The sequence below is a fragment of the Mastigoproctus giganteus genome, chromosome 14, assembly GCF_048544385.1.
Source record: "Mastigoproctus giganteus isolate SK-2022 chromosome 14, ASM4854438v1, whole genome shotgun sequence".
Taxonomy (NCBI): domain Eukaryota; kingdom Metazoa; phylum Arthropoda; class Arachnida; order Uropygi; family Thelyphonidae; genus Mastigoproctus; species Mastigoproctus giganteus.
The window spans coordinates 51,624,179-51,651,300 of NC_143588.1; the positions used below are offsets into that span (position 1 = coordinate 51,624,179).

Consider the following 27,122-nt stretch of genomic DNA (forward strand, 5'->3'; position numbering starts at 1 on the left):
TTGATTTTAATTGTGTTAAATTGGTTTTTAATTATTTGTTACTCTAATGTAAGATTTTCGATTTTTTCATTTTAATTTCTGGAGAGTATCATACGGAAGTGTTCTACGTACTATATTGAGGTGAATTCTCATATTATTTTATAAATCAAAAATAAAATAGAAAATAGTTCCACTTTCACTCCCTGCAATCTTGATCCTACTGCCACAGTTAAAAAACTAACAGCTTTACATAAAAAACTACATACTAAATTACAGAACTCAATGCTACCCTTTCTCTACATGATTGCCAAATTCCATAAACAACCTGTAAGCATCACATTCATTACCAGCTCGAAAAATAGGCTGCTACCTCCCAGCCAAACAATTTTTCATACTACTTAAAACTACTTTTTAACAACATTAGCATTAGCATTAGTAGAGGCATTTGATGCAAGAAAGCCAGCTTATGCAGCATCAGCTAAAAAAAAAAAAAAAAACCACTTCACCCCTCTGTTCATTCAAAACACCTGTCCAGCTGAGCCTTAAACTTATTTAGGCTATCAACTTCCATGACAAGCGATGGAAGTCTGTTCCACCAACCAACCACCCGCTGGCTAAAGGCAAATTTCTGCACATCTATCCTACATCTGTCTTTCTTCAATTTGAATTTATGCCCTCTCAGGTGATTATTCTGAGCGAGAGGAAGAATCCCATCAGCATTGAGCATGCTCAAACCATTCAAGGCTTTATACACCTCTATCAGATCACCTCGCTGGTGCCTAGTCTCCAGACACTGTAATTTGCAAAATTTAAGCCTTTCTTCGTAAGAGCACCCCTTTGTTCCATTCACTAATCTTGTTGCCCTTCTCTGTACTCGTTCCAGCAGCTCTACATCCTTCTTGAAATGAGGCCTCCAGACCTATTAGAAGTGGCCTGACCATTGCCTTATACAAGGGAATAATCACCTCCTTATCCCTGCTAGAAAAATTCCTATATATCATTGACAATACACCAAGAGTAGCTCATGGAGCTACTCTTGCAGCCCGTCTGCAGTGCTCAGAGAACTTCATATCTGCCTGACAACCACCCCCAGGTCCCTTTCATCCTCTACCACTGTCAGTGTAGTACCACAGAGTTGATACATTGCTCTGGGGTTGCTGTTTCCCATGTGTAGTACTTTACATTTCTCAATGTTAAACTTCATTTGCCACCTCTCAGCCCATCTGCTCAACCTTTCCAGATCCTGTTGCAGCAGCATAGTGTCAGTAGTGTCCTTGACAACCCTGCCTACCTTTGTATCGTCTGCAAACTTCGACATTAAGCTTGATATACCCTCATCAATATCATTTATGAATACAGAAAACAATAATGGACCCATCACTCAGCCCTGAGGGACTCCACTAATTAGTCCACGACGAGCAGTGTCCATTGATTACCACTCTCTGTCTTCTCCCCCTCAGCCACCCCTTTATCCACAGCAGCAATTTGCCTCCAATGCCAAACTGCTCCAATTTGTGCAGCAGTCTTCCATGTGCAACAGTATCAAAAGCCTTTCTAAGATCCAAGTATATAATATCAAAGTTATTCCCTGCATCCAGTTCCTTTGTGATTGCATCATAGTATCCAATCAAATTGGTCAGGCAAGACTTCCCCTTAACAAAACCATGCTGTGTCCGAGCTATAGCTGAAGTCTTGTCTAAATGATCCTGCAGCGCTTCTTTAACTAGTGCCTCCATTAATTTTCCTAGAACAGAAGTTAAACTCACAGGTCTATAATTACTTGTGTCAGCCTTTGACACATTACACCTACTTGCATAATAAACAATAACCAAGCTGTCATCAACACCTTCAAATCTAATAATTACCAAAACCAGTATAGAAACTTTTGATTTCACCAACCTTTTCACTTCAATCCCACATAACATACTGATTTAATGGCTAAAACAACTTAGTGATAAAGTTACAGATACAAGGAGAAATTAAAAATAAGCGATAATACTTGGAACAATTATAATTAAAAAAAATAACTATGCATGATTTCCGATGTCAATCTCTGTTTACTTAATAACTATATCTTCGATGGCAAATTTCTAGCTTAGTATCCAACCTATTTTTACACTATTATGAAGTTACTCCTTAGTAGACACCATAAACAATCCTAATCATAACCTTTTAGCTTTCAGATATGTAGATGTCATTCTAGTTTTAAATACAAACTTCAAATCTATAGCCAAGGCATTTACCCTATTGAATTTAAAATACAGAAAACTCCTCTAATAGAACAGCCAACTTCCTTGACCTCAATATTAATCTGCCATATAATATTAACATATATGATAAAATAAATAAATTTAACTTTATTTTAGCTTACCAACTGGCATTCCAATTTTTCCCATTTGATCAGAAATAAATTCAGTTATAATTTACTATGAACTGGTCAGTTCTAATCATATAAAGTTGTAGTATAATTTGGTGGAATTCCACTGCTTGGTAAGTAAGTAAGTAGACACCATAAACAATCCTAATCATAACCTTTTAGCTTTCAGATATGTAGATGTCATTCTAGTTTTAAATACAAACTTCAAATCTATAGCCAAGGCATTTACCCTATTGAATTTAAAATACAGAAAACTCCTCTAATAGAACAGCCAACTTCCTTGACCTCAATATTAATCTGCCATATAATATTAACATATGATAAAATAAATAAATTTAACTTTATTTTAGCTTACCAACTGGCATTACAATTTTTCCAACAAATTACATAAAAATATAATTTGTACTCAAACTCTCAGATTGGCTAACATAAGTAACCAATTAGTTTTTAACCAAAGCTCTACAAATACTTTACAATAAACTAATCAACATTTTACCTATTTTATAAAATACTATTTCAATATAGTTTCCCATTTGATCAGAAATAAATTCAGTTATAATTTACTATGAACTGGTCACATCTAATCATATAAAGTTGTAATATAATTTGGTGGAATTCCACTGCTTGGTAAGTAATAACTATACATGATTTCCAATGTAATTATTTTCTTCGGAATGATTACTTTGTTTCTTTGCTCACTGAGTTTCTACTGTTAAAGTTTTCAATTTTGTCATGAATTCATTTCATGTTTTAACAATCCTTCATAAAATTACTTATAATTCACTTCCCATGTTGAACTTTCCAATTTTGTTTCCAGATAAATGTAGATAAATACAAAAAATTACCTTGGGTCTTCAAGGATCTTTCAAGTATTAAAGTTACTTTTAATGTATACACAAAATGTGGTAACTTACTACTCCACCTTTTAATATTCACCTCCGGATTTGTTTTCTACTTAAGTTGTATAGCCACCTTAGGATTTTAGTGACTTGATATTAATACTAATTTAGTTTAAATTACTTTCTACAGTCTCCTAACTACACCACCACTCGGTCACCCAGTTATTTAAATCATTGGAATTATTTGATGTTCTTTCATCTTTGGATTTAAGCTAGATCTGTATCCTTGGACCTACTTACTGTTCTTTCAACATTGGATTCTTACTACACCATTTCACATTTAGATTTATACCTAAACTACCTTTGGATTTGACGTTCTATCAATTAGAGTAATAATTCCTGATATCACTTTAATATTGGTTCACTCCATTTTGGACTACAGAATATAATTATTAATCTAACTTTTCTCAATCTCAGAACATTATGTGATTCTTTTCATTCCTTCTTTCTATGCTGAGATATTAGCATTAGCAGAGGCATATGATGCAAGAAAGCAAGCTTATGCAGCATCAGCTAGGAAAAAAAAAAAAAAAAAAAACGCTCCCATTTCACCCCTCCATTCATTCCAAATGACTGTCCAGCTCAGCCTTAAATTTATTTAGGCTATTAGCTTCCACAACAAAAGATGGATTTCCAGGACTGCTGAGAGTCATAGTGGAACAAGTAAATACATGTGCTGTATTAGGGTAACTAAGAGTAGAAACAGGTGCACATTTACTTGCATGTACACCAATGCTGCGAGTACAGTTAATAAATTTGATGAGCTTCAAGTGCTAGTCAAGACATCAAAGGCAGATATTGTTGGGATGTTGTTGTTGAGTTTAACGACACATAGGCTGCTAGGGCCATATTGTGTCTTCTAAGGGTGAATATGAAATATCAGCTTAATTGCAATAAGTCTATTTTATGATATATTCCTATACGATTTAGTAAAGTAAATAGTTCTTTTTCATTAGAATCATCTCCCAGAATCTGTAATAAATTTATTGATGATTGTGTATTAGCTATTGATTTAAAGGTGTTTAAGCGGATATTTTGAAAGTGGGGACAGTCCACTAACAAATGGCGAATGGTCAGTTGTACTTGACATGATGTACATTGGGGAGCACTGTTGTTGTTGCTTGTTTGTTTGTTTTTTGGTTTTTAGGAGCATTAGCAACTAAGGCCATATTGCTCCGGGGATATGCGGTGGTCATTCTCTGACCTTTCCGCATCCTCGTTATTAGGTGGTCACGGGCTCGAACCCCGGTCTAATCAAGAAGCGTGTGCTACGCACTGCTGCTCCTGCTCACCTGGCTACGGAGGCGCCGGGGAAGGCTGTCATCAGTTAATAGATACAGGTGAGTATCCCAAATCCTTTGCCTTCCTAAAACTATTTCATCTCGCCTGTTTTTTCAGAAGCTGGAGTACCACAGCTTTGGTTCCAATTTTATTTGGTAGAGTTTATTTCCTGGATAACCTTTCCAGATTAATGACCAGCTGTTATAACATGCTTTACGGATAATGTGTGTGTAATCTGTATATGAAACTTGAAAAGTCTGTGAAATAGGGGTTTCTGGTTGTTTGGCTGCATAATCTGCTCTTTCATTGCCAGCTATTCCAGAATCTCCTGGGATCCAACAGAATGCCACATTTTGGTTCAATTCCTTACAGGCAAGTAACTTAGAATGAATATGTTTTATTACAGGGTGAGAGGAGTTGGTATTACTATTTATGGCAGAGACAGCACTGAGTGAGTCAGTGTATATTAAAGCAGACTGAATTAGATGTTCAATAATGTGATCCAGAGCTAAGTTTATAGCGTAGAGCTCAGCAGTGAAGATACTGCATTCTATTGGCAATGAGACAGAAGTGCTAAATGACAGGAAGATTGCAGCAGCACCTTCTTGGGTCTCTGTTTTTGATCCATCTGTATAGATTTCACATGTTTGAATTAGAAAGAGTGTAAGTTGCATGTAACTGTGCGATATTGGAAGGAGACAGTGTGTTCTTTCCCCACTGTTCAAAGTAGTCATCATATATTACACAGATATTTTTCCAGGGTGGATCTGGTGGTGTTTTGTCCTGAAATATATTGCTGATTTCTATATTCCATGATTGTGCCAGTTCGTTAAATCTAAGTGGAGCAGGTCAGTTTTCGTTAGGTTTACTGATGTAAAATGACTCGCATTCAGTATTGTCGAGATATCTCCAACACTGATGAGAGGGCAGACTACGGATTTTTGCAGCGTACATCAGAAGTAATGATTTTTTGCGAAGATGCAAGGGAGGTTCATGAGCTTCGATGTACAGGCTCTGAACTGGCAAGGTTCTAGAGCGACTCTCAAAGCACAGTGCTGGATGGTGTTTAGTCGTTCTAAAGTACTTTTCCTCGCTGAATCATATACTGGAGAGCCATAGTCCAAGTGAGACCTGATGAGAGCTCTATAAAGATGGATGAGGGTATGACGATCAGTGCCCCATGACAGGGATGACACACCGGAGGATGTTTAATTTCTTAAAGCAGATAGTTTGAAGATAGGCCACATGTGCTTGAAAGTTCAGTTTCCTGTCTAGTATCAGACCAAGGAAACAGACAGTGTGAGCAAGAGGAACTGGCATGTTATTTATCTTTAGCTCTTGATCAGGATGAAGTGACGGATCTTGGCAGAAAGGAGTGGTAGTGGATTTCTGTTCAGCGAGATGATATCCATTTCGTAAGGTCCAGTATTGAATTATCGTTAAAGCAATTTGTAGCTGTCTTTCGATAGTATTCATGCTTTGCGATTGGCAGGATATGGTGAGATCGTCAGCATACATGTATACTTCAATCGTTTTTGGAAATTCTTCCAAAATATTGTTGATCCTAATTGCAAATAGGGTTCGGCTCAATATGGAACCCTGTGGGACACCCGCTTCTTGAAAGTGAGATCCTGACAGGATGTTTTTATATCGGACCTGAAATGCACACAATTTTAAAAAGTTCTGAATTATTAAAGGGAGATGTCCTCTCAGCCCCAATTGATGCATATCTTTAATAATACCATGACGCCACGTGGTGTCAAATGCTTTATGAATATTCACGTTGACCATCACTAGATTTTGCCTTCTGAATGGCAAATGGCATTATGAATGTTGGATTCAATTTTTACAAGTACGTCTAGGGTGGACCTGTTTTTACGGAAGCCATATTGGTGATCAGAAAGGAGATTTTCGGAGTCTAGAATCCAGGTGAGCCTCTTGTGTACCATCCTTTCAAAGATTTTGACCAAACAGTTGGTCGATGATATTGGTCTGTAATTCTCAACTAGAGAAGGATCTTTGCTTGGCTTTTATTATTATTATTAGCCATATGGTGCAAGGAAGCCTGAGGCTTATGCTGCACTGGCCAAAAAAAAAAAAAAAAAAAAAAAAAAAAATTCCCTATTACCCTGAGAGAGAGAGAGAGAGAGAGAGAGAGAGAGAGAGAGAGAGAGAGAGGAATCACCAAGAAAGGGAAGAATGATGATATCCAGCTCAGGACCCTGGGTGTGCCAAGTCCATACTCACCAGATGTGAGCATGACACCATGACAGGGGATACGTATTTTCTGAGCAGATCCGGTTATAAAAGAGTAATAGTGTGCTGAGATCAGCTTCACACAGATGCTTCAGCATACTGTAGTGAATGCCGTCTGGTCCTGTTGCACTGTTCGGAGATTTGCTCATTGTGGGTTTGGGCATGAATTGTGAGTTCTATACTGGCTTGGTTTGTTCTAAAACTGTTGAAATGGTAATATCTGCGGGTGTTGGAGGATTTGGAAGAACCGAATTTGGTGGTAGTGCTGCCAATGTAACAGGCGTCACAGGTTGGCTGACATTTTATGAGGTACAGTAAACCCCCGCTATTTGCGGTATCTGTTTTCGTGATTTCGCATATTTGCGGTCGCTGATTTAATATAAAATAAAATTTTTAAAAAAAAATGTGAATTTTAAAGCGCCGCGAACATTTTCTGTAATAAAAAAACATGGGCGTGGCTAAAATTATCTTTCCCGGTCAAAACAGCGCTCAGTGGGTGGGGGGAGAGGGGTGACAAAATCGCGAGCGTGGATGTTTCTCGCTAATCCTTGTTCAGTATGTGTTATGCGCTTGTCATGGAAGGTTTCGTCGTTTGCTTTTAATTTATATGCTTATAAATTGAATAAATTTATCAATTTATAAATTGATATGCTTACAAAAGTGATAATCCACTGTTTTGCAGTGTAAAACAGACTTTTTCAAGTGTGTTAATGGAAGAAAGTGACTATTATGGACAAGTTTTTTCTAACCCGTACAAAAATATGGCTACGAATAACAAGGGAAATGCTGCTGGTTTGAAATTTCTAATAAATATTACATTTAATATTAAATTGTTTCTTATTTTCATTTCGATGCCATATGCTTGCATTTCACTATGTACATAGTCATATTATGAAGGTACATATAATACATACATGGACAAAATTTTAAACTAGTTTTTCTTATATATTTCATACTTTGGAACGGAACCCCTTTATTACTATGGGAGCCATAACTCAGTATTCGCATTTTCGGTATTCGCGGCATTTCTCAGGAACGTAACCCCCTGCTATTCGTGAGGGTTTACTGTATATTATATTATTATGATCGCTGGTGGAATAAGTGTGTATATCTTTATAGGAATTAAAAAAAGATCCTAGTTTACTGTAAGCGGAAAAGACGAAAGAAATGTCTGTGTTATTAAAAATACAGCGGAATTGTCCTGCGAGTTCATTATGGTAGGGTAGGACTATACGAGTGTTGGTTTTGTTGTTGTGTACGGTTGGATCAATAATTTTATTTTTGGCGGTGGAAATTGTATTTAGGATGAGTTGAGGGGGATAACCTCTGACTTGAAATTTTTTCGGTAAGGTATTGAAGTTCATTATATAGGTCATCTTGTGAGGAGCTAAATTTTAAGACGTTGTGAATTTGGTTGTGTAAGATGGCTTTTTAGTGCTGAGGGGATGGTGTGAAGAGAAATGCAAGTACTTGCCAGAGTGCGTGCTTTTTCTGAAGATCTTTGTACATAGTTTTGTACATGTTATATAGAAGGTGAGATTGAGAAAATTGATCTGTTGTTCATTCCGAATTCAAGGGCGAGTTTTAGCCTGTCATGTAGCGAATTAAATTTTGAAAAGAGATTTTTAATGATGGGTCTATTGCCTATAATTAGGATGTCATTGGCATAGCTTAAGTATAATTTTATTTCAGAGGGAAAGGGGTGTAAAATTTGTTTCTCGATAGTAGCTAGATAAATTTCGTACAGGGAGGCAGAAATACCTAGGCCCATTGGTAACTCGAATGTTTATTGGAAAATTTTATTGTTGAATCTAAAATACCTGTCATCTAATAAAAGTGTAGTAAGTTCAAGAATATGGTCGACAGAAGGGAAGTGCGTTTTGTTAAAGTATCATCTGCAGTTAAGAATTCCCGTAAAGCTTGCAGAGTAAAGGGGATATGTACATTAGTACAAGGGATATGACGTCAAAGGATGCTAATATGTCTCCATCAGATATTGCAGTATTGTCTATTTTTTGGAAAGCTTGATTGGTGTTATTAATTTTAAATGTAGAGAATCTGGTGAGAGGTGATATAATTTTGACAAGAAAGGTGGATAAATTGGCGTAAGCTGATCTGCTGAAAGAAACAATAGGTCTTAACTTGGTAATCCCGAACATGTGGGGAAGGATGTTATTGCGAATTCCTATTTGTTGTAATGTAAAAAGATTAATTTCCTTGATCTGTCCGAGTTTCCTTAGGATTGTGTCCAGTTTGTTTTTGAGTTTTGTGGTTACTATCATTTATATATGTGTCCTGATCGGCTAAGATTGATTCTATTTTTCTATGTAGGTGTCTTTGTCCAGAATGACGAGTGTATCTTCTTTGTCAGCCTTTTGAATGATGACGTTAGAAGTCTTATTGAGTTTGTGTATGTCCAAAAGTTGCTGTTTTTTTTATATTAGAGTGGGATGTAAGTTTGGAGTTTAAGATGCTATTAGTTTGGTGTATAAGGCACCATTTATCAGGATGTTAATCGAGTTTGGATTGGAGTTTTACTATACAGTCTTTGATTGGATAACGTTGACCTTTAATGGCAAAGTTAAAACCGTATTCTAAGCCAGAGAGTTCAGAGGGTGTAAAGGATTTGGAAGAAAGGTTGACGGTAGATATTTTTGGGCCAGTTCTTGATGTGGGGGTGTTCCATTTTTTGATGTGTCTCTGTTCTAGGCTTTGAGTGGTGGCAATGATACGTGTATTATTGTAGTCAATAAATTCTGTCCACGCGTGGGGTGACTGACATATCTTTTTTAAGGGGAATCTTAATTGGTGTATGCTGTTTAGAAGATTATATTTTTTGTTGCATTTCTTCTTAAGTTCTTCTCGTATGATCATAATGGATGTGCAGTGTATATTGTGCGGATATTTTTTACAATTATTCTTAGGAAAAAGGCGGACGAATTTGGGAATAACATTATTATTAAGACATTTTTGAAGGAAGGTGATGTGTAATTTATTAGAGAAATATTTAATCAGAATTTGAGAGAGTTGTATTTTTCTATTGGACATATCTAAAGCCATCAGGGAGAGAATAAAAATAGAAATTAAGGAAAGGGAAATGAAAATTAGGAAGACAAAAGAACGATGCAGATGAGGTGTTGGATGAGACGTTAAAGTTATCTTTGGATTGAAAATATAAAAGTTTAGAAATCTTATAATACCATGTTGGTGGACTAATAACAGAATAGCAATTGCTTAAAAACACGGTACTCAACCTTGAATAACTCTGCAGTGGTGTATTGAGAAGAGGTGGTTAGTGTTTAAGTTGAATTGTTAGCTAAGAAACTAAGGAGGGAAATGAAGAGAAAAAAAACGGAATTTAAAATAAGCGCAAGGAGGTAGAACACATCCGGTCCTTGGTTGCCATTAAAGAGGGAAGAAGTAATTTGAAAGCTTGAATAAAATAATACGATGAGGCCAATAGTCATTACGAAGGACTTTCATTAAATAATAACGTCTTCAGTTGGCAATTGAATGGGCAGAGAACTACCACCAAATTCGGTTCTACCAAATCCTCCAACACCCGCATATATTACCATTTCAACAGTTTTAGAACAAACCAAGCCAGTACAGAACTCACAATTCATGCCCAAACTCACAATCACACCCCTCTCGTCGACTCTGCCATTACCGTTATTAAACTCAAATCTAATTATAGAATTCTTCAATATGAAGCACTCTTGATTGAACGGTGTCGACATCATTCTAATCTTAAAATTATTAACGCCAAACTCCCCTTTAACCTGATTGGAACCTTTCGCAGTTAAATTTCTCAGGTGTCAAAAAGTGCATCAGGAGAGTATAAACTTAAACCCTTAAAACAACATGCGTTCTCTGCCCATTCAATTGCCAACTGAAGACGTTATTATTTAATGAAAGTCCTTCGTAATGACTATTGACCTCATCATATTATTTTATTCAAGCTTTCAAATTACTTCTTCCCTCTTTAATGACAACCAAGGACCGGATGTGTACACTTCTACCACCTTGCGCTTATTTTAAATTCCGTTTTTTTTTTTTTCTCTTCATTTTCCCCCTTAGTTTTTTAGCTAACAATTCAACTTAAACACTAACCACCTCTTCTCAATACACCACTGCAGATTTCTTCTAGGTGAGTACCGTTTTTTTAAGCAATTGCTATTCTATTATTAGTCCACCAACACGGTATAATAAGATTTCTAAACTTTTATATTTTCAGAGAAAATTGTGGTGATAAAAAGGTTTCCTGTAAACATACACCTATTTCTTTAGTTTGTATGAGTAAATCATTCATGTCATCTATATTACTGCGTAATCCTCTACAGCTCTATTGAAGGAATTTATTCATATGTTGGATTTATTTCAGGAAGATTGATCTGACTGTTTTTTTCTGAGAAGTTTCCTGTCTGCTTAGTTTTGAAAGGTTGGGCGTCCTGTATCCATGGTATCATTAGCATGTAACTCTAGTACTGTCTATTCATCCTCTAAGTGAACCTCCATTTCCATGTTGCTAATGCGTGGTTTCACTTTCTTCTGATTTTCAATAGTAGCTGATTTTGTTGTTTCGGGCAAGGTTGAGATAGCATCAGTTGGGATGCTGATTGGGGTGTTGCTGGTCTCACTGACTGTAGTTTTCTTATGGTAAGTTAGCACAGTTTTGGCCCAGGTGGCAAAGGAAATACTTGGTTCGATGGAGACATCTGTTTTAGTTGCAGCTGAGTGGCAATTTTTGGTGACCGATGCATATGATCAGCATGGTTAGCATTATTTGCTTTCTTGCTTCAGAGTATGTGACTTTATGCTCCACTTTATACTTCTGGATTTTTTTCCATTTTCCAAAGGTCACATGCATTAGAAAATGCAAGATGGCTTCCTTTACAGTTTGGACAAGTGGGAGTGGGAGTGGAAGCTGTACAGTCTCCTTGGACCACAATTAGGGCACACAGCATCGCCTCGGCATGCCGTCTGAGAATGGCAGTACTTCTGGCACTTAAAGTAGCGAATGAGATTCCGGATGTTGGGTCCAATCTTGCAGTTCAAATAACCTGCTTTTACAGAAGATGGGAGATTCGGAGTACTGAATCTCAAAATAATGGAACTCGTTGGTAATAGGTTGCCATCTTTTTTTTGTCATAATTCTCCGTGCATGAGTCACTTTTTTGTTCGCTAAGCTCTTGAATGATCTCTTCCTCAGACACATTTAGTGAGTCCCATTCACTGATAACTCCTTTAGAGGTGTTCAGAGTGTTATGGGCTGTTACTGACACAGGAATATTGTTAAAAGTTGTTATTTTTAACAATTTCTCTGAGTGAATTGGCTTGGAATCTTCAATTAGAAGGTCTCCAGATTGGAGACGCTTCACCATTTTAGGAGATTCAACAACCAATTCCAAGCATTTCTGTATTAGAAATGGTGATAACTTGCCGACAGGCTGTGTGGATAATGAGTGCATTATTAGAAATGTTGGCATATCTGCACTCTGTTTTTCATTCCGCTGTCTCTTCGGAAGAATCAAGTCATGCTCTGAATCAGAGTTTACAGGTCTGGAGCCCGTGGGCTCTAGCGGTGGATATGCATCACAATCCATCGCTGCTCCTTTTAGCCCTGGAAGAGGGAATACCTTCTCCAAGGTTATCGACCCGCTACGTGGAGGCAGGAGCGGTGCCAACCAGTGATCAAGCGATCAGCAGAAGAGGAGAGCAGTACATTGCAAGCGGGGTTAGCAGTAACGTTGCTAGCAGTGAAGCAGTGACGTTGCTCAGTGAGGGAAGCAGTAAGGTTGCGAGCGTTGGAGGGTTTACGAAAGCAGTAGTACTCGCCCTAGGAAAAACGCTAGAAAATCGCACTAGAATGATCGCTTGGGAACTATCACTTGGCACTCGGGGCCATATTGTTGGGATATCAGAGATGTGGTATCACACAGACATAAGCAGTGCAGAATTGGAATTTTGGGAGTACAATGTGTACACAGAAGGAATAGACAGGACAGGAAGGGAGGAGGGTTGGTCGAGTTTTATTGGCGCAACAGCAACTTAGGCTATAATGCGCCAAAATCTTGTCAAAAAAAAAAAAAAAATTAGTAAAAACATTCAGTGACCTAATGAATTAGGTCACTAAGTCAGGGTATAAAAACAAGTATAAACTGTAAAAGACAAATATCAGTAAACAAGTAACAATAGTAAATCTTAAAATAATAAGTTTTTTAAATATGAGTAAAAAGGTTTACTGATTTTAGGAAACTAAAAATTGCAGACACATGGTCATTGTCGGATAAAATCTGACTGAGTGTATACGGCTCAGTCAGATGGTTAAAAGCGGTAAAACGAGCATTTCTAAAACTGGTACAGTCACATAAAATATGTTGAACCGATAAAATGGTGTCGCACTGCTCGCACATAGGAGGGTCATCAGCCCTCAGCAAAAAGGATTGTGTAATATGACAGTGTCCTATGCAGAGCCGAGCAAGAACAACTTCCTCTTTGCGATCCCTGCGCAAGCTGGACCGCCAAGGATGGATCACAGGCTTAATTCAACATAGTTTGTTTGTAGTAATCAGTCGATGCCACGAATCTTGCCACTGAGATTGTAGGTTACTACGGATCACTTGCCTGTCGTCTGTATAGGGGACTAACAGGTCAAGATTATCCGTCAGGGCTGCCGATTTGGCTGCAGTGTCAGCCAAATCATTTCCTCTAATCCCGATGTGACTTGGGATCCAGCAGAAGCGGATATCGAATCCACTTACATAGAGGCTGTATATTACCTGCTGAATTCGGGACAGGGTTGGATGATGTGTGTGACATCGCTGATAAAGCCTGTAGTGCACTCACTGAATCGGCATATATAATACACCGTTGGTAACTGTGTTTTCTTATGTGATCTAGAGCTAATTCTATGGCATGCAGCTCTGCAGTGTAAATGCTGCAGTCAACGGGTATCTGCTCTGATATGGTATTATTTGGAAAGACAGCAGCAGATCCCACATACGATTCTGACTTCGAGCCGTCTGTGTAAACTGGCAAGAAGTCAAAATGTTCTGCACGGTGTTGTGAATAGAGCTGAAGGTAGACAGAAACTGGAGTATTAGACTTTGTCGCAATCTTGAGCGAGAAGTCACATGCTGGTGTTTGTGCATGCCAGGGTGAAAGGGGCTCCTTTGGTGATTGAGCAACCTTGTCTACCGAGATGTTAAGCTCAATGAGTAGCTCTTGAACACGAATGCCGAATGGGCAATTGGCGGTCCGTCGTGTGTTATACAGATTTTCCCATCGTGGCTCGAAAACGGATGTCCACGTGGGATGGTCTGGCAGGGACTTCAGCTTGAAGGCATATTGTAGAGACAACTGCATTCGTCGAAGCGACAAGGATGGTTCATTTGCTTCGACATACAGACTTTGGACAGGTGATGTTCTGAATGCACCAGTAGCGATACGAATGGCTTGGCGATGGATGGGGTCAAGCCAACGAACAGCGCTATTTCTGCCAGATGCATACACCTGAGACCCATAATCTTTGAGTGTACAAGTGCACGGTATAACTTAGTAGAGTGCATCCGTCTGCACCCCAAGAGGTAGAGGAGAGAGAGAGGAAGATGTTAAGCCCTCTCGTACACTTTGTACGTAGCTGATGAATGTGTTGAACAAATGTCAACTTTTTGTCAAAAATGAGTCCCAGGAATTTCGCCTCTGATACAACTGGAATGGTGCTTTGTCCAAGTCGTAATTCAGGCTCGGGGTGGAGGTTATGTTTGCGACAAAAATGGACGCAAACTGTCTTTTCCAGTGAGAACCTGAAACCATTGGCCGTGGCCCAGGTGTCAACACGGTCAATAGCTTGTTGCAGTTGTCTCTCAATAACCTTCATATTGCATGATTGAGAGAATATGCTGAAGTTATCGACATAGAGTGCACTGTTTATAGTTGGAGGAACTTGTTCAGAAATAGAATTTATTTTAATGGCAAAAAGCATAACACTTAAGACAGATCCTTGTGGTATCCCCTCCGCTTGGCAAAAAGGATGCGAAAGGCAGGATCCTACACGAACTTGGAAATAACGGCATGATACAAATTTTTTAATAAAAATGGGACAGTGGCCTCTCAGACCGAGGTTGTAAAGGTCTTTTAAAATACCAAATCTCCAAGTCGTGTCGTACGCTTTTTCCGTGTCAAAGAAGATGAACACCAAGTGTTCTCTTTTTAGGAAAGCATCTCGGATTGATGTTTCCAGTCTAATTAAGTGGTCCAATGTGGACCTGTTGCTTCGGAAGCCGCACTGAAAGAGGGAGAGAAGATCGTTCGATTCTAAATACCATAAGAGACGAGCATTGACCATTCTCTCCAATATTTTGCACAGACAACTGGTCAGAGCAATAGGATGATAGTTTTTTGGACATTTAGGATCCTTTCCCGGCTTAGCAAAAGCAAGAATAGTTGACTTGCGCCAGGTATCCGGAAAGTGCTCTTCAAGGAAGATTCTGTTATACAGGAAAAGCAAACAGTCCATGGATTCTGGTGAAAGATGTTTGATAATTTCATAATGGATGTTGTCTGGTCCAACAGCGGTAGCCTTTGTACGGGCAAGTGCTGTTTTCAGCTTGTGGATCGTAAATGGCCCATAATATGGGTGAGAGCCCTTCGATGGGAACTTAAGCACCTGATTTTCAGTGTTGCGCTTTAAGACCAGAAACTCTGGGGAGTAAGATGATGTTGCAGAAATGTTAGAAAATGTTTCTCCAAGAGCATTGGCTATTGCAGTAGAGTCTGCAATAGTACATCCATTATATTCAAGGACTGATGAGGGGTGTGCTGTGTATTTACCCTTCATTTTCCAGATTTTTTTCCCAGACCACCTTAGTACTAGTGAACTGAGTAATTGATGAAGTAAAACGGATCCACGATTCCTTTTGACTCTGACGACGGATGTAGCGTGCTTTGGCTCGTGCGCGTTTAAAGGCTATAAGGTTGGTCGTGGTAGGATATCGGCAGAATATCCCCCACGCTTTGTTTTGAGCCTTTTTTGCTGCTGTGCATTGTGAATTCCACCAAGGTTTGGGAAATGGTGGAAACCGGGCAGATGTTTTTGGAACAGCATTCGCATCTGCCTGGACTGACAGACATCTGCCTGATTTCTGTGATGTATGTTATTGCGTCATTGATAGGCTCCTGACTGACTGTACTGAGGTCAAAATTTGCCTGATGTTGGGAGGCAGTCAAGCCAGCCTGATCAATCTTCCAACGTGGTAACCTGAAGGGAGGACATGGTCTTCCACAGTGTAAGAGGTTATCACAGGGAAGTGATCACTTCCATATGGATTCTCCTCCACTTCCCAAGTGAGTGAAGGGAGTAGAGAAGGGGAGCAGATAGAGAGATCAATGGCAGAAAAAGTACGGGTAGGCATGTGGAAGAAGGTATTTGTTCCAGTATTTAGAAGGGAAAGGTCATTGTCATTTAGCATACGCTCTATGACTCGTCCCCTTCCGTTGATGTTAGCACTACCCCACAGGGTGTTATGTCCGTTAAAATCCCCGAGAAGTAAGAAAGGGGGAGGCAACTGCGTTAGAAGATCATCAAGGTCTTCCTGGGAGATGTCAGTACCAGGTGGCAAATAGATAGAGCAGACCGTTAATAAAAATCCCACCGTAAGGCGAATTGCAACAGCTTCTATGCTAGTTATAATTAGCAAGGGCTGCACTGGGGTCTGGTTACCCACAAGGATAGCCACTCCCCCATGAGCAGAGCCATCGGCAATTCTATCCTTTAGAAAAATTGTGATGTTGTGCATGGTGGGATCATTTGCCTTTAGATATGTCTCCTGCAAGCAAAAGCAAACTGGCTCGTGCTTTTGCAGGAGGGCCTTGATGTCATCAATATTTCGCCGGAATCCACGACAATTCCATTGTAGGAATTTAGCCATTATTTTGGCTTGGTGGGTCCATCAGGCAGCTTCCGAGGTGCTGAGGGCTTACTTTTATCAGTCTTGGGTTTATCTTTTTTGGGGAAGAATGGACGCTGTCCCGTGTCCATTTCTTCCTCCGAAAAGAGTTCCAAGACTGAATCTTCGGGTACCTCCTTCTGCTCGACATCCATGTTTTCTTGGGTACTAGGGGGGACTTCCCCTTTCTTATTCTTTTCTTTCATAATTACCTTTGTTACTTGTGGAGCATTAGGAGGTACTGATATAGGAGTGGCAGCTGATTGGTTTTTCTGTGCAGGTTTTTGAGAACTTAAGAGATAACGTGCGATGGGAGTGAAAGACTCCTTTGGGGGAATGGTCATGTCCGTCTGAGTTCCGACAGAACACCTCCCTACTACCTTCTGGGCGTAGCTAGGTTTACTGATATTCAGGGATTTCACCAATTTCCTTGCCTCCTGGTATGATATATTTAGCTCTGCCTTCAGCCGTTGGATTTCTTTTTCTTCTTTCCACCTCTGGCATGCTCATGAGTAGGCCGGGTGTTCTCCCTCACAGTTAATACAGGTGGGTTTTGCGGCTGAACATGCTGTTGTTTCGTGGTCCTTTGCACCGCATTGAGCGCATGCAAGGACTCCACAGCAGGCCATTTGAGAATGTCCATATTTCTGGCATTTAAAACACCGTAAAGGGTTCGGAACGTATGAACGCACTGAACAATTGATGTATCCAGCTTTAATCTCATCAGGAGGTTTAGGAGAGTTAAAAGTCAGGATAACGCTCCTGGTTTTAACAAGTTTTCCATCCCTTCGCGCAGTAATTCTCTTGACGGCAATAACTCCCTGTAGTTTTAATTCGGAGCAGATTTCCTCCTCGCTTACATTGAGAAGGTTCCACTACGAAATGACACCTCTCGATGAATTGAGTGTTCTGTGTGGTGTCACTGTTATAGGTATTCCTCCGGTTGATGTTGTTCGGAGTAGATGTTCAGATTGCCTGTCATTTTTAGTTTCAATTAAATGGTCTCCAGAACGAAGCCTCTTAACTGATTTGGGTGAACCTGCTAACCCATCTAACCCTTTCTGAATAAAAAAGGGCGACATTTTACCAATCGGTGTTTCATTGGTAGAATACATAATTAAGAACCTTGGGACAGGCCCTGATGGTAATTCGGATCGCTGCCTCTTTTTAGCAATAATGCTATCTATATGAATCCTGATAAGTTTATCAGGATTCATATAGTTTTAAATTGTTCAGTGCCTGGGCTCCCCCCACCCACCATGGAGCCCAAAGGGATGCCCACTACCGGGCATGCAATAAATGCGCTCGGGAGTGGAATGCCAGGGCTACCCAGACACTATACCCGCACCGCCGCCAGCCTGAATCCTGTCCCTCGGACCATGAGAGGAGGGGCGTGGCATTGACACGGTTGACCCTCACAGGCGAGCCTACTAGCCGATTGATCCTAGCCGGGTCTTCCAGGACCACCAATCTTGTCGAAGCAGGGGCCAAAGTGGTGTATGGAAGCTGCGGCCCTCAACCACCAGGATGCCGCTTTCCGAATTTCCACGGGTCGCAGCGCATGGCAAACACGCCGGATTCCACTGATGAAAGCCTGGAACCTGGACTGTGCACGTTGGATCCCAGTGATGCTAGTCTGGAAGTCCAGCAGCATCACTGGGAGATCCCCTCACCACGTACAGGTGCCCACGTCGAGGGGAAGGGAGGAGGGAACAAGTAAATACATGTGCTGTGTTAGGGTAGCTAAGAGTAGAAACCAGTGCATATATACTTGCATATACACTAATGAGAGCAGTAGAGTTAATAAATTTGATGAGCTTGAAGTGCTAGTGAAGACACGAAAGGCAGATATTGGTGAGATATCAGAGATATGGTGTCACACAGACATAAGCAGAGCAGAATTGGAATTTGGGGAATACAATATGTACAGAAAGGACAGGGAGGGAGGAGGGATTCTGCTGTTAGTTATAAAACAAATAAAATCTAAGGAAGTGCATCCAATTGATTTTCATGGAGAATGCAATGTTGAGTCTGTTTAGTGAGACATAAGCACTGGGAAAGAAAAAATGAGAGTACTGTGTGGTATAGGCCTAATGAATCTGATGAGTATAATGAGCAATTGTGCAGAGAAATAGAGTGGGCCAATAAACCAGAGAGTCTTCTTCTGGAGGATTTTAATTTCCTAGAGATTGACTGGAATTTGTGGGTTGGTCACTCACAACACGATCAAGGCTTTTGTGGATTTATTGGATGATTGTTTTCTACAACAGCATGTTCAGGAGGCAACTAGAGGGAGTAATACTCTTGATCTGATTATCACTAGTGATTCTTCAAGCATTAATGAACCACTAGGTGGCAGAGATCACAGTGTGCTGAAGTGGGATTTACTCAGAGATAACTACCATTAGGGTTAAAGGGAAAGGTTTCTGATTTTGTAAGGGTGACTACAGTGGTCTGAGACAGTATTTAAATTCTGTACAGTGGGACCAACTGATGATGTTATCAACAGAAAATTCAAAATCGGAAGAATTCAAAGAAATAATCTTGGAAGCTACTAGAATTTTCATACCAACTAAGAAATATTGTTGAAGTTTTAGGGCTAAATGGATGTCAGATGAACTAATTAGACATGTGGCAGAGGAGAAAAATGCATGAGATACATATAAATTAACAGGTGAACCAGAAGCCAATGACAGATATAAGCTGGTCTGTAACAAAGTCACAAAGGAGGTTAGACAGGCAAAGGCAGATTACAAGAAATCTTTGGTAAAGGATGCAAAGAAAAACAGCAAACTGTTCCTTACTTATGTAAACTCTAGAAGGAAGGGGATGAATCAGATTGGTCCATTTGGTATCAATAGTTCAACTGTTGATGATCCTGCTCATGTAGCTAACAAAGTAAAGGAATATTTTCCATCTAAATTCACACACGAGGAGTTATTCAGGGAGGGGAATGCAAGGTGTATTAAACTCTGGCAATAAGCTAGATAATCTGGTAATAACTGAGAGTAAAGTGGAGGAGAAATTGTTGAAGATAAACATAAGAAAGGCATCTGGGGGGGGGGGGTGGATCTATCCAGTTATATTACAAAGGCAGCAAAGGAAGTAAGCAAACATTTAGCCATAATTATGAGAGCTTCCTTGGACTCAAGGGTGGTACCCATGGACTGGAAATGTTCAAATGTGACCCTAATCCCTAAAGGAGGATCAAAGGGAGACACGGGTAATTACAGACCTGTTAGGTTAAGTTCTGTTCCAGGGAAATTAATGGAGGTACTGGTTAAAGAACCATTGCAGGATCATCTAAACTAGACTTAAGTTATAGCTCGGACACAGCATGGGTTTGTTTAGAGGAAGTCTTGTCTGACTAACTTGATTGGATACTATGATGTAATCAAAAAGAACTGGATGCAAAGAATAATTCTGATATCATATATTTGGATCATAGAAATGATTTTGATACTGTTGCACATGGAAGACTGCTGCACAAATTGGAGCAGTGTGGCACTGGATGCAAATTGCTGCAATGGATAAAGGGATGGTTGTATGGAAGAAGACAGAGTGGTAATCAATGGACACTGCTTTTCATGGATATGTTATTAGTGGAGTCCCCAGGGTTCAGTGTTGGATCCATTGTTGTTTTCTGTATTCATTACTGATATTGATGATGGTATATCAAGATTAATGTCCAAGTTTGCAGACAATACGAAAGTTGGCAGTTTGTTAATGACACTAATGACAGTACGCTGCTGCAACAGGATCTAGAAAGTTGAGCAGATAGGCTGAAAGGTTGGCAAATGAAGTTTAACATTGACAAATGAAAAGTACTACATATGGGAAGCAGTAACCCCAGAGTAATGTATCAACTCTGTGGTACTGCACTGACAGTGGTAGAGAATGAAAAGGACCTAGGGATAATTGTGCAGGCAGATATGAAGTTTTCTGAGCATTGCAGACGGTCTGCAAGAGTAGCTGATGGCGTCTTGTCAATGATATACAGGAATTTTTCTAGCAGGGATAAGGAGGTGATTATCCCCTTGTATAAGGCAATGATCAGGCCGTACCTTGAGTACTGTATACAGTCTGGTGGAGGCCTCATTTTAAGGATGTAGAGCTGTTGCAATGAGTACAGAGAAGGGCAACAAGATTAGTGAATGGAACAAAGGGTTGTTCATAGGAAGAAAGGCTTAAGTTTTGCAAATTACTGGAGACTAGGCACCTGCAAGGTTTGAGCATGCTCAATGGTGATGGGAGATGTTCTTGTTCAGAATAATCGCCTGAGAGGGATTAAATTGAAATTGAGGAAAGACAATTGTAGGATAGATGTGCAGATTTGCCTTTAGCCAGCAGGTCATTGATTGCTGGAACAAACATCCATCTCTCGCAGTTAATAGCTTAAACAGTTTCAAGGCAGAAATGGACAAACATCTGGAGCAAGTGAATGGGAAGGGGGTGGTTTTTGTTTTTTTGTTTTTTTTTGTCGATGCTATATAACTTGCTTTCTTGCTAATGCTAATTCTTGTGGCAGTACAAAACTACTCCCACTTGTGATTGGTAAGTTTTCCAAGCCGAGATGTTTTAAAGCAGTTCACCGAAGTGCTTGGCTTACGGTCAAAATTTTTTAGTCTTGGTTATCTAAATTGGACAGAAGAATGGCTTCAGAAAAAAAAAACTAACAATTTGACCATTCTATACCTTGTACAGGACAATCTGCCGAGACACTTAAGTTGATAAATATATGGTTGTTGTTTTTAACCCCCAATACCACCAGTTTAATGCAACCACTGGATCAAGGCATTATTTATAACCTCACGAGAGCATATAGAGCCCGCCTGATAAGGTACATGATCCACAAAACATAAGGAAGGAACAAGTTTCAGCCAAATTGGAATATCTTGGACACTATTCGCAATCTTGCTGGGATATCATATCTGGGAATTAGGCTAGATTACTAGTTGCTTGGGAAAGTATTGCATCAAGTGTAATAATCAACTGTATCAGAAAGAGTGGCTTTGGAGAGAAGATCGAAAAATATGGTTCAGCAGACAAATGTGATAGCAACAGTGAGGAATGGAGGAATTTGAAGGAGCATGTGGATTTTGTTGGCGAAATTGAAGAGTTTGTGAATGTGGATGAAGTTGCTACCACTTCAAGGCCAACACCAGAAGAGCTGCTGGATACCAATAACAAAACAATGATGTTTTTGTCACCAGCGAAAGTGAAGCAGCATGCACGCTGCCATTGAAAAAAGATGCCCAAAATCCATTGAACATAAGAGAATGTGTTGGCCTGCAGTAACTTTGATAAAGGAACAACTATTGCATTTGATAACATCTGTGCTGTAGATAAACATTGTTGTCAGCACAAAAACTGTGCAAACAACATTGGATTCTTTCTTTAAATTAGATTATTTTATTAAAAAGTTAATAGTTTGTATGTCTCCTTTTATATTAAGATTGTAATTCTTTTTACTGTGTTACTAAAATATTGTATATATCAAAATATATACTGTACAATATTTTCATTTCTGTTAATATTGCTTTTCTCTCAGTTTATATTACAAATAAAATAATTCTTTAAAAAATATATTATTCATATTACTGTATTCCTATTACTATGGCTTTTGTTTTAATTTTATTAATTTATTTTTGATATTATTACTTAGATATACAGTATGTACAAAAAAAAAAAAAAAAAAGCGGTAAAATTTTGACACTTTTGGGACACCTCATTATTACAACACATGAAAATATAAGTCCCTTGAATTTTGTATTAATGAGATTCCACTGTATTAATAATTTTACTTTAGAGTTCACTCACCTTCTATTGGCTTTGTAATTCAGCCCATAATTTTCTTAATTCATAACTTTTAGGATATTAACATTCTTTCACCTATCTATTATACTTCTTTTTCTACTATCCTTACCCTTCCAGTCTCTGGCACTATGTGTAAATTTCACCTTCATCTATGCATACTTTATCTTACACAGGCTAGCCTCGATTAACGTGATTCATTCGTCCTGCAAGCGCATCGTGCAAAAGGAAACGCGTTAACTGAATATAATAATCAATAGGAAAAATTATAATTGGTCCTTGACCTTCTGGAATGTCCGTAAAGAATTTTAAAAATACCTTTTCAATTACTTTTTAACTGTACACCATGTAAAAGATAATGAAAATAATTATAGAATTAAATGTTTACTGCATAAAACAGCGGTTCGCAAACCGTGTGCTGCGGAATATATTTTAAATGTTCGAGGGAAACAGCGATACTCGATATCTGTCGGACATCGCGCAAACTATTAGCTTGAGGTAGTTCACAGTTTCAATAGGTCTTACTAAGTTGTTTGGATCTAACTACTTAATAAACGGAACTGTTAGGTATTTCTTTTGGTCTACGTGCGCCATGAAAAAAGTACTGAGACACTAAGGGCGCCGTGATCCGAGAAAGTTTGGGAACCTCTGACATAAAATACACAATGAAGAAATGACTGTTGCGGAAATATTTGAACAGTGTTGATTTTCTCTTTTCATTAATCAATTTCCGATAGCCGACAATGATCTTCTCTGGGCCCTGGAAAAATAAATATCGCAGAGAACCCAAAACCTTTTGTTTGAGGTTCTCTGCGATACGAAAGATTTCATCTAGTTATTTTACCGTTATCGCCTTCGCGGTAACATTTTCATCTGACTCATTTAAAAATATGAATTTTTAAATGCAAATCTGCATTGACTTTATTAGGGAGACAAACAAGTAACGCGTCTTCTTCCAATGGTTGATAGAACACACTGAGGTGGGTAGCAGGAAAACATTTGTTTATTGCCCATACGACTCGCAGTAAGCTTAACGCCCAATTCAAGTCTTTTTCAACTATCGCAAAAAAAAAAAAAAAAAAAGATTGCGTTGACTGGAAAAGTCTACATCAGCATGTTCGGGAGGCAACTAGAGGGAGTAATACTCTTGATTTGATTATCAGCAGTGATTTTTCATGCATTAAGAATCTGCAGATAAATGAACCACTAGGTGGAAGTGATCACAGTGTGCTGAAGTGGGATTTACTCAAAGAGGTAACTACCATTACGGGTAAAGGGAAGGGTTATTGCTTCCGTAAAGGCGACTACGACGGACTGAGACAGTATTTAAATTCTATACAGTGGGACCAACTGATGATGTTACCAACAGCAAATTCAAAATGGGAAGCATTCAAAGAACTTATCTTGGAAGCTACTAGGCTTTACATACCAACTAAGAAATATTGTTCAAGGTTTAGGCCAAAATGGATGTCAGATGAACTAATGAGGCATATGGCAGAGAAGAAAAAAGGCATGGGATACTTACAAATTAACACATGACACAGAAGCCTATGATAGATACAAGTTGATATGCAACCAAGTTACAAAGGAGGTTAGGCAGGCGAAGGCAGATTACGAGAAATCGTTAGCAAGGGACGCAAAGAAAAACAGCAAAGAGTTCTTTACTTATGTAAACTCTAGAAAAAAGGGGATGAATCAGATTGGTCCCCTTGATATTGATGGGTCAACTGTTGATGATCCTGCTCATGTAGCTAACAAACTAAATGAATATTTTGCATCGACATTCACACATGAGGAGTTATTCAGCGAGGGGAATGCCAGAGGTGTATTCAACTCTAGCAGTAAGCTACAGAATCTTGAAATAACTGGAGTAAAGTGGAGGAGAAATTGTTGAAGATAAACACAAGAAAGCAGAGCCAGCTGATGATTATCAGTATATAAAGGAGGCAGCAACAGAAGTAAGCACCAAACCACTTAACATAATCAGAGCTTCCTTGACTACCACAGGAGTACCCATAGAATGTGCAAATGAGCCCCAATTACCCATAAAGAAGGATCAAAGAGACACAGTACTCTATAGACCTGAGCTAACCTTTCCAGAACAATGAGCACTGCTTAAAGCACCTCAACACTTCTAGACAAACTCCAACAACTAACATCTACTTAACCTCCCATCAAATTAACCTTTTCCTAAATCCATCCCCAAAATCAATTCAACAATCATCCTACACAACCTACCATTAATCCTTTCAACTCAAATCAACTAAAACACAATTACAAATACTCACCTTCAAAAATCACACATACCTACATCACCCACCCAATTATCCTATATCCAATTCTTCCACAATATACATTCACCCTTTTATTAATCTTTTTCTCCTCCCTCTCTATTAACACCCATTCCCATACAACTATTACACAATAAAAACTATTCTACCACCTTTCACCTATAATTTACCAACAATAAAACATACAAAAACCCATCACAATCATCATTAAACACCCTAACCATACACTAAATCCTCCTAACCACTTAATTCCTTTAATACCCCTTCCCACCATCACAACATCATCATCCACCTTAACATTCCCCTTAATCTCTCATTTATCTCTTATTCCACATCCTAAAACCCCAATCCCCACATAACCCTACACCACCATTTCACCCCTCACCCCCTCTCCCTTACACCCCACATATTACAACCCATCCCCTATTACTCTCCATCCACTTTCAATTTTTATTAATATCTTACTCACATCCTAACAATCTCCTATACTCTTTCATCCCTCTACTCACATTCTACAATACCCATCAACACCCTTCCAAAAACCTCTTTCACCTTCTTATCACAACAATACACCTTCCCAATTACCTTCCCCACTCTAACATACAACCATTACATTCTTCACAAACCCTCCTTCATACTCTCATCATTCACTCTACCCTCTCCCTTTCCCCCTCAAACTATCCTTCCCACCTTTTATCACAACCTCCTCCCCTTCAATAAAATCCCCCAACTATAATTCTCACTTCCCCTCTCTTATCAATCACTTTTATACACCCTAATCCATTAAATCTCCATCACCCATATCATTCCAAAACAACTCACTCCACCACCCATCTCTTTCACCCACACCCCAATCTTCCCTCCCTCATACTTCACTCTATCTTCCCAAATCAAACTCCTCTTTATTAATTAATTATTCCCCTCCAACCACAATACTATTCTTAATCACTCACCACTTAAACCTTCACTCATTCCCTTACACAATCCCTCCCTCTTTTATCCTATTCCCTATTTTAAAAAAAAAAAAAAAATTATCATCATCACCTCAATAAACAATCCACCCCATCAACACCATACCACATAACCTTACAACCCCCTCCCCCACACTCTCATAATCACCCCCTTCTCAATTCACCCTTTCCCAATCAAATCTCCCCCCCAACCCACACACAACACTACCCCCACACATTTCCAACTTACTCATCCACTAATCTCAACCACCCCCTCCCACCAAACACCCCCTCCCCCCCATCCTACCAACACCTCCACCTCCTCACCTCCCTCCCCTCTATATTCAACCCCTTCCCATCACTAAACACAACCCCCATCACAACCAAACCACAATAACATTCTCATTATAATTTTCACACTCTCATCCTCCTACACACCCCTCCCACACACCTCACCCTTCTACAACACCTCACCACTTCCATCTTCCACCCAATATTCCAACCCTAAAACCCCTTCCTTAATTACAACAATATCCTACCCCACCCTTACAATCCCACACCCAACCCCCCCCTTTCACAAACCAAAAACCCCACCACACTCCAATCAAACCCATCAACCCAAAACCCTCTCATCCCACACAAATCACCCCAAAATAACCCCCCCAATCCTCATCCATTCCCCAACATATAATTACCTTCCCCCCTCTCCAACCAACCACATATATTCCAACCCCCCATCTTCAAACAAATTAAAAACATTAACACATTAAAACATACCATCATTCCATTTCTAAATCAAAAAAAAAAAAAAAAATCAAATTACTAATAATTTCACCTCATATATTCCACAATCCACCCTTAAAATCCTACACAAATCACCCTCCTCTTCTTTCACTCCCTCTCCAAATTTAATCTTTCTTACCAAACCACATTCACTCTTACTTCATTTCTAAATCCACTCCCAACACCCACTTCAATACAACACCCAACATTCTATACTCCTCCATTACATCTATCTTTCTACACCTACCAACATCAATCTATCCTATTAACCCTACCCTCCATCCAACTTTATCATAAACAATACAACATAACACAATCCTCCCCACAATCTCTAATTTATCACACTCTACACCCCCTCCCCAAACAAAACAAAAACAAACATACAAACATTACTCTTCCTCATACTCACCAACAATATTCCATTCAACACACTCCAAAACTCCCATCCCATCCTAACACCCCTTCTAAAAAACTATCACAACCAAAACACACACTAAAACTAATCACATCACCCAAACAACACTCACTCACCTCCAACCACT

At 39.2% G+C, this 27,122-nt stretch overlaps 1 protein-coding gene across 1 annotated transcript in view; it reads right to left on the reverse strand.

The window, feature by feature from the left end:
* tou (bromodomain adjacent to zinc finger domain 2B toutatis) overlaps positions 1-27,122 on the reverse strand; it is a 914,913-nt gene that overhangs the window by 407,114 nt on the left and 480,677 nt on the right. The window contains 1 exon segment of the mRNA XM_090388865.1: positions 26,109-26,124. Within this exon segment, the coding sequence (XP_090244991.1) occupies positions 26,109-26,124 (16 nt within the window).